Source organism: Ctenocephalides felis, unplaced genomic scaffold (assembly GCF_003426905.1).
Source record: "Ctenocephalides felis isolate EL2017-DRISC unplaced genomic scaffold, ASM342690v1 CF-g0.4_SCAFFOLD_03570, whole genome shotgun sequence".
Taxonomy (NCBI): domain Eukaryota; kingdom Metazoa; phylum Arthropoda; class Insecta; order Siphonaptera; family Pulicidae; genus Ctenocephalides; species Ctenocephalides felis.
This window is the reverse complement of record NW_020539724.1, coordinates 5934569-5944299: the sequence shown is the minus strand read 5'-3', so window position 1 is coordinate 5944299 and position 9731 is coordinate 5934569. Positions and strand designations below refer to the sequence as shown.

The 9731-nt window shown below is 32.3% G+C and overlaps 1 protein-coding gene and 1 pseudogene across 1 annotated transcript; both read right to left on the bottom strand.

Annotated features, from left to right (window-relative positions):
- Positions 1–430: 430 nt before the first annotated feature.
- On the bottom strand, positions 431–5987 carry LOC113382924 (zinc finger protein 267-like). Its single transcript, XM_026621176.1, has 5 exons — positions 5929–5987; positions 5588–5850; positions 5325–5417; positions 1242–1755; positions 431–1117 (listed from the first exon to the last, which is right to left on the bottom strand). Exons 2-5 carry the CDS (start codon positions 5840–5842, stop codon positions 966–968), a joined length of 1014 nt encoding a protein of 337 aa, XP_026476961.1. The 5' UTR covers positions 5843–5850; positions 5929–5987; the 3' UTR covers positions 431–965.
- On the bottom strand, positions 5921–8647 carry LOC113383145 (annotated as a pseudogene).
- Positions 8648–9731: the final 1084 nt, after the last annotated feature.

Here is a 9731-nt window from a genome sequence, read left to right as displayed (position 1 = left end):
TGCCAGGGCTTGTTTAACATATGAGCATTTTCCTTAAATTTTCAATCAATTATCTATTACCATTTCTAGTGCAAAACTTGAGAAAACGACACGAATAGTATTTTCTACATTGAAAATCGTTGTACGTAGACCACTCACAAGTCGTTTGATTTGTAATCCGAAACCATGCGTTTTTAAAAAGCATTCAAGACAGTATAAATAATACAATATATTGAACGACATCAGCTATGTTTCTATTTTATGTGAACCGATGCCTCACATAAAGTATTTCGAATAATGTCCCAGCGCACGCAATATTCTCAATCTAATAAGAATCACACAAAAAGAATACTAAAAATGAGATCGCATTACTTCAACTCAAAATCAGATTTAATAAGATTAAATTTTCTGCAAGAAAATTTATTCTATTAGAGATGAAATAAAACAAAGCAGAACGCTCATTGTGATTGATAAAAGGATCTCTGATAATTCTGCTTCGTTTTATTTTCTGATCACATACCTTTTTCTTGATAACAAAAATTTGGGAGATTCCAACTATGTGTTTTTGGAAAATAATAATAATAGTAAAGAATATATTTGAAATAATATTTGAAAACTTAAACGAATATTCCAGATTTGTATTGAAAATCAAGTATTAATACATACCCTAATTATTTCTTAAAATTTCGCAAAAAGCCTGATGTTGGTCTTTTCCTATGATTGGCCTACTAAAGTTAATTAGGAAATTTTAAATGCATCTAGTCCTAATTTCGATATGGCTGCTGCAAATAATATGAAATAGCCAACAAATTTATTTTCCAAAATCACATGTTAGGAATCAAAACCAATCAGCAATAGTTGCGCCAACGATAGAATGAGTTAGTGAGAGTCCTACAAATAATTGTTGTTTCGAATATGATTTCTGGTCGTTGCGCCCTGGTCATTTACCAAGTCCACCAGATGGGTGGAGGCCAGGGCAGTCGCTCCTATTGGTTTGGATTATCTTCATCGTTGTCCACTGGACTCGGCGACAGAAATTTTCTAACATACTTTGGATAGTGCGTTTTCTCGTGGGCTTTCAGTATTGTCGAACGCGAAAATGTCTTCCCGCAAAGTGCACAACGAAAAGGTCTTTCGCCTAACCGAAAAGGGATAGTAGAAATAGTTATTAATAAAAATAAATCTATTATGGTAATAACTTAAAAAGTGATTTTAGAGGATTTTTCTTTGAAATACTTAATTTATCCATTACATTTACTGACCTGTATGTACTCTACAGTGGTCCTTCATATGATGCCTCAGTTTAAACGCCTTCCCACAAAACTCGCATTTAAACGGACGGTCTCCCGTATGTACAGGCAAATGCACAATCAAAGACGACACGTCCGGAAAACTCTTCCCACAAAATTTACACAAAACCACACCGCCAGCTTGTTCCACTGATCCCGAAGTCGTCGTAAAATCCATTTCCAATCCACTAGGATCATGAGCATCGTGTGAATGTTCCATAGATCCTGATCCTTCGTGCCTGCTGCTTTCGTCTACTGGTAGAGAAGCGTTTCTGGCAAAACTGGGGTCCATCAGATTGAGGGGCTCACAGACTCCAACTCCCAGGGAATATGCCAACGTGTGCCTGAGCTGAGCCTGCTGCTCTCTGTATTTCAGCGTCTCTAGACTATGCGACAATATATGCCGCGTCAATTTGCTCTGATGAGGAAACGCCGCGCCGCAATAACCGCACGAGTATAGTCGTGGCGAAGAACTGTCATCCGACTCCTGCAACCAAACAAAAACAAGACCATCAACTTCTTGTATGTGATTATTTGTTTTTGAAAAAACTTTAGTTTCTATTATGGAAGAGATTTTAGATTTGGCGGACTTTTTTTACAATACATCTGCAGCTAATACCAAAAATATAACAGTCTCAAGTGTGAGGAAACGTGCATCTAATAAAAGTGTATCGATTCGCGATGTTCAAAAATATATTCTTTTTACAAAAAGTGCAGATAATCGACACAATAACAAAACACCCAAATTTGTTGATCTATGATAATAAATTTAATATCTCTGCTTGCATAACAATTTGGATAGTCTCTCGACCGAGAGAAGAATTTTCTACAAACAAAATTCTCAAAAAATGTTTAAAGAAGTTGACGCTCGTTTTTTGTTTGGCATGACTGCAATGAGTGGATGATGAAGAAATTGGAATCATGCGTGGATGATTCATTCAAATAATATTTGTTTTATGTTCTGGAACTTAATTATTAGATTGTGTGTATCTCTTCTTTGCAAGAAATCATAACAATGAAAATAATCATTAAATCTTCTTTCTCTCGATCGGTCGTTATCTTGTGATAAAGGATTAATAACTCAATCAAATAGTAATACACGCACAAAAAGAAAGGTAATTTACACTTTTCAAAAAATCATTTTGTAACTGACACTAACATTACTTAAATGTGAATTACTACATTCTAAAAACCACTGTAAAATAAACAATACTTACGAACTTCACAACATCAGCAGGACTCAAATACATCTAATCAATAATAGATTCATCACTAAATCTATCTACAAATTCTTAAAATGCCAACGTTTTTGCATAACAGATATTATTAGAATGCCTAATAAATCTTTCAGTATTGTGCTATCACAAAAGATTCAAAACATAATATATTATATATACATTATTCAAGCTAATGATTAAAAAAACTTGAACAACGGCAAAAAATTAATGTCCCCAAGGAAGCAGTCTTTGAAATATATTCAAACGTATTTAAAAACTGGAATTGGCCTGTCCGATGTTGTCATAAAACCTCAAGTATGTTTGATCACGCAAAATCAAAAATCTCCCCTCAAGACAACTGTTGGTTTAAGGTACACCAGGCGTCTTCGTGACCGTGACCAGAATATACAATCGAAAAGCACAATTTTGACTCAGTTTAATTTAATTGCGACGAAAAGGTGGAACACAATTTAAATAATTATTCAAGATCTGATTAAATTCATTTAAAATAATATTTCTGAATTATAGGTTCATTATAAAGAACCGCAAACGTATTATGTTATGGAACTAATTCATAAGAAGAATACGTACATGAATTATTAATTCTGAAAATAATTGAGAAGACTTTAGGAATAATTAGGATTGGAAAAGTGAAAGCTATAGTAAACCAGAAAAAAAAAATTGTTAATGAATTTTTTATAATTAAACAACTATTTGTAGATCCATAATATTTCAGAATGTTCGTTAAGACCATGAACTGAAACGTTTCATAAAAATTGTATAATATAAAAAAAAATGCTAATAAAAATGTCTTGTATTAAACTGCGATTGACCTAAACTCGACAGTTGATTTTTTCTTATATCTTTTGATAACAAATCATCTGCTTGTATAACTTCCGTTTGATACACTTTCATAATTGTCTTATTGCCATTATCTGAATTTAAAATGTAACAAAATCCCACCTGGATGTCTTCAATTATACTGTGACGATGCTTATCGTCGAAAAGAACGAGGCGTAGCGGCCGTTCGATGTAATTTGACATTATCAATTATTGCTAACAGCTCGATCGAGCATCGAATATATAAAATCGCGAACATAAAGTGTCCGAAATTCATTTTCAGGAAGGATACAGGGCTGTATTTTAATAATTAATATATTAGTTATATTCCCAACTAGAGTCTGATTCAATTCTGTGAACATAGACGTCACACCGATATAACTTTATTTGCAGTCTTTACAACAAATCTTACTTTAGCGATGAATCCAACCCTACTTGAGATTTACTAATGTAATTCATACTCTTCGACTCCTTAGTATGAAAGAAATCATATCAATTAATGGTTAACAATAATATTTTGATAAAATAATAATAGTAATGATAATAATATTTTATTTTCAAAGTATTCATATTAGTAGTTTGAAGTTTGTATAATAAATTTGTAAAAAAACGCTTTCTCATTGATGCGTATTTTCTATTCTGTCCCTACTACTGTATAAAATTATTAAAAAAAATTGCTGAAAATCTAATCCTGACCTGAAGGTACAAGAAGAAGGACCAGAACAGGTGACCGAAATTGGCACGCGATCCATTTCAAATTATTCACGACCGATAAAAATCATGTATCGGAAGCAAAAGGATAAGACAATATTATGAGACGTGTATTCAGAGCGTATAATGCCTTATAGTCATGCTTGCCTTTCAAGTTTTTTTTTAATTTAATTTTCCTTTATTCAGGAGAAACCTATTTTTAAATTGTCTGCTGTCGAAGTTCTAATTTTTAACAGAAACCGCAGAGATCAGAACTATGTGTACTATAAGCTGAGTTTGCTATCTATTTCCTAATCTAGTATTTTTCTCAAAAAGGCAACCCAGTGGTCAACCGCTCTTCTCTTTTATGTGTAGATCTTATATATTAGATATGTATATTAGCTTAGTTAGCTTACATAAGTAGCAGCAATTACTTTCACTTGAAACCCCTAACTTTAGAAGAAAATTTGATACAACTTGATATCAAGTTGGCCGAATTTGAGATTATGACTCCTGTGTGCTAGCCAATGTTCTTAACAATTAGTAGATTTTATATCAAGAATCTTAAGAAATAAAGTGCGAACGAATGTGCAATAGACAATAAAGAGACAAACCATAATTGAATACAGAAACTCAAATTTAATCAAAATAACGAACATAATTTCATGTAACTAATTTGTAATTTTATATAGTTTTTTTCAAGTGAAAATGCGAACATGAATCCTATCTTATCAGAATGCTTACAATTAATACAGACATTACTATTTATCTAAAATCTGAGAAAAAAATTTGAATATATGTAACTAATTCCAATTAGGAAAAATAAACAAATTAACCTTTAGATTTATTACGTGGAACGGTTTTCAAAACTGTATTTCAAAATCTATATTCCAAAAATTGTATCAAAATTTATAGTATTTTTATAATTGCCCCAGAATATTAAAATCATATTTTTTTAATTAAAAAGTAATCAACAGCAGTACGATGTTATTTATTACTTTGACCGGATATCGATATTTATTTAAAAATACCTACCACTAAAAAACTCATTAAAATTTTGAAAGCGCTGCCGATAAATATCTACAAAAATATTATTGCTTTATATTACTTTACCACCTGCATCATAACGAGATCATTTCATATAATACAGTATTCAACTTTGTCAGCAATTTTTATAATACAATAATTGTAATTACCATGATGGTAATCAATTGAATTACACCAATGGCAACAATATTTATTTCATGTTTTATGAATAATAACGAAAATGGATAATAAATTATAAATATATAATAAATAATGCACTAACCTGGTCATGGGCATGTCTAAGATATTCAGCAGAAGAAGATTCAGCCTTGATTTCCTCGACAGCTCTTTCCCAATCCACTTCTTTCTTCAGAGACTAAAATAAAGTTGTATATATAATGATTGCAAATTAGTAATACTTTGTCAAATGTAATAACTTAGTTTTTCAATGTTATAAACTGTGGAAATCATCAAGCCAATTTAAAATTTCGAAGCAGAATAATTATTAATTACCAATTTTCATCTATGCAGTTTATATTATCTTACCAGAGGTACTTGCTGAACAGGTGGAAGACCCGATGGGCCAGGTAATGGATCTGGAGGTGCTTCTCTTTGCGGAGGTTGTGGAGGCGATGGAAGAGGTACGCTTGTCGAAGGCGGTGGTGCTGCCTGCGGCAAAGGTGGACCTCCTCCTGCAGAAGATGATAAAAGAGGCATACTCGTCGCAAGAGAAGCAGCAGCAACTTGGCTACTAGCAACACCGATACGAGTTGAATGCTCCGAGGACGAAGATATACTCATATTCAGACCTAATATGAAAGTTAAACAGTTAAAACATTGATAAAAGTTGATATTACAAAAATTATTAAGAGTTGATTTTTACTTACCGACATCTGTACAGTTAGAATGCTTGACCAATGGCGTAGATGTAGCATTACTAGAAGTATTATTGTTATTAATTGATTTGCCAAGGGTTGCAGGTGTTTCGTCATCATCAGTATCATCACAGGCCATGGGCGTACATGTCGCCGTTTCGGGAGGCTTTGCTCTGATTAATGACAGGGGTGATTGTTCCAATCGTGGTGGTGGTGTATAAGACTGCTCGGTTATGTTGTTCGTATGCCTTTTGATCGACTGAAAATAATAGATAAAATAAAGATACATCAAATATTTCAAAACATCAGGAGTTTTGAGGATCAAAATAAATTACCGCGTCTGAAATGTCTGCATGATGATTATTCTGTTTCCGGTCATGTCTGGTTAGAGTGTCTATGGAGATCCTGGACGTCTGGCTACTTTCGTTAGGCTGATGAAGTGTCGAGCCACTCACTGGCATTTGTTGGTTAATTTGACTACTATTTGTGTTCGTGCTATTTGTACTGGTCGAACCAAGAATAGGCCCTAACTGATTAATTGCCGTTGTCGTATTATTCTGGTGTCTTGTGATTGTTGAGGAAATAGACGTCGAAGCGCTGATGTTGTTAGTTGTGCTGTTGAAGAAAGAAAAATATGGGGCAATCTGGTGAGTCTGCACACTTTCGGAGGAAGCATCGTGCATCATAGGCGCTGAAATCGTTGAGGAGGAGTTTGAGGTTGTGGTCGCGGCGTTCAAGTTCGTCATTTCGGCTAGACCTTTAACCTGGAAAGAGAAATAAATAAAAAAACGTATAATCAATCAAATATGCATGTGATTTTACCAAATTACTATTGGAATTTATAACTTGAAAGCTGGTTAACTCATACAACTGAGTCAAAGTTCCAAATCAAGCGTGGCCAATCGTGTGATGGACACTAATATGAAAACTAATTTTCGCACTTGCTCCAAATACCTTAAGGCTCTCGGCTGTTTTGAGAAGGGCCGACAACTGGCAGTACTGCACGTTAACTTCGCCTTGTACATGAACTCGACAAGCGTGCGCAGCTCGGCGAAATGGACGTCCTTCAGAATCACGATCGGGTGTCGAGACGGATGGTCCAGGAACAGCGCTTGGAAATATGACGAACAAGCGGACAACACCACCTGGAATGATAATAAATTAGTAAATCATTTTTTTTTTTGTTATGTGGATAAAATTTTTCATTTAGAATTGTTATTTGAGACCCCACACACAAGACCGAAATTGGACTTCCTAATAACTCTAATTACTCCGTCATCTGTATGTCTCATTATTTTATAACTTTATGAATGTACTGTATCAAAATGAATATCTAGAATCTAATGGCATTCACAAAATACAGAAATAAAGAAAGAAAAAAATCCGTCATCTGTATATCTCATTATTTTATAACCTTATGAATGTACTGTATGAAAATGAACTATCTAGAATCTAATGGCATTCACAAAATACAGAAATAAAGAAAGAAAAAGTCTCGTTTGATCATCAAGGGAAAAAAACAATTTAAAATCAATAATAATATACTATTCATGTTCCTTAAAATTTATGTTTTAAGAACAGTTAAGAGGGCCAATAATTTAAAAAACAATTTTGGAAATTAAAAATAGAACAAATAATACATTAAAACAGATTTGATTTAAATTAAACATAATAAAGCTGCTGATTCTGTATTTTTTGCTTTTGAAATTTATAAAAAATTTATTATATATTCTCAACTATTAGACGCTCAATTATAATGCCAATATTATTATGATTAATGTAATAAGTGGAGCGAATTGCTGCTCCAATGTACAAAAATGCAACAACACGCACAAGCACAAACTGTTCGCTTCATACAGGGCAATAAAAAATATTTACCCAAATATTAGGTATAATTTTCAGTACAAGTTTGAGTGTCAATAAGAAAGTACCCGCGTAACTCGCGAAACCAGTGAAATAAATAAAATAAATAATAATAAATTTAAAGCAAAATAGATTAGGTTATGTATAACAAAATCAAAGTCATAATAAATAATTAGTGAAACAAATAAGTCAACAAGAGTTTCATTATAAACCCAATTTACATTTATGGGAAATGTCCCAATAAGTAAAATTAATAAATAAAGTTATTAATATGATTATGTATAAAAATTGAATATTAAATTATAGTTCTTATTAATTTGATTTGCATTAATGGTCTTGCAATTATAAATTCAATTTTTTCTAATTGCATCCAAAGTTTGAACTGGAATCACCTTAAGGAAATTCCCGGTTGAGATTTAAATTAATCAATCTATGTGATTGACTGATTTATTACTCAGGAGAGTTAATTAGCTAATATTCTAAAATACAAATTTAGTCATTGCGTTACTTTTATCAATAATTATAAATTTAGTATATTATTTTTTATTTTTCACAAGTTTTTCAAAACATTATAAAAGTGATAGTTATTTTCGGTGACCCTATTGGGAAAAATTACAAATTTTGGAAATACAAATACAATTTTCCTTGGCGTCTATCCATGACAACTGGTATCATTTAGGTAGCAAAATTGAAAATACCATTGTCGATTTGAAATTTGCTCAAACATTTGCATATCATCATCATTTCTCATGCATATTACATGCTCACGACTTGTATTTTGTGCGGGGTCCGTATATGTGGCGATCAAGAAGCTTGTATTGCGATGATGCAATCTTTCGCCAAAAAACAGCAACAAACGAACACGCATCATAATTACAAAATGTGGAATATACCGGCCGCCAGTCAAAAATTTCGTCTAGCGAATAAATAAGCAAACAGAACGACCTTCGGTTCATAACGGATACTTTTAAGTTATAAGCATATTATTCGCAATGATTATAGACGAAAGGCTAATAGAAAATTTTCCTACTCGACTATATGGGACTTTTGTTTAAAAATATATTAAATTTAAATAGCACAGACTGTTCGTTGTAATACTATTCACAAGAATAATTTCTCCTAATTTGTTTTGCTGATGGTTCTTTATCCATCAAGTAAACATATATAACTAGTGGTGCATAGCATTTTTCTGGACCTCCGAAACCGATGGATCTGCCTTCCTGACAATTTTTTCAATTCTTCATTTCATCAATGTATTGAAATGCATTTTGAATCATTCAAATCGGATTCTCCATTCTCTCAGAAAGTGATTTGCACTGTTTGCACTTTTACCCCCGAAACTGCTTTACTTGCCTTTGCCAAAAACTAATCAGCATCAATCTCCCTAGCAATAGGAATGGAAAGTTTTTTTTGAACAATTCAACTTAGTTGATCTTTGCTCTCCAAATCGTAGACAAAAATATTTATCCGCGCATACATATAAACATACACTCACATACAATTTATATAAGGTATGCCAAAATGTTCAGAAACCTGTGAAACATCATTTTCGATCTTTTTCTAATTACTATAACTTATTCCACAGGAAATTAAAATATAGATTAAAACTTAAGAAATTAGCTAAAATTGAGCTTTAATAAAAATAGACTAAATGCTACATTCTAAAAAATCCATAATATTAAATTAGTAATGATCCACATTTTTATTAAAACTACAATTTTTACGCACTGTAAAAAATGATACTGGCTCATTAAGAACATTCAAATATATTCGCAGAATTTTTATTTTCAATTCATTTTATACGAAAAAGTGAAAGTGTTGTCTAGTTAAAATGCACACATTTTCGAAGAAATTTTAGAAACAATTTTTATTTAAATTCATTTACATAAAAGCCCATCAGCACCTCGTCTATTTTGCAATTCGCGAACTGTACGCGATTTTGCAATAGTTCT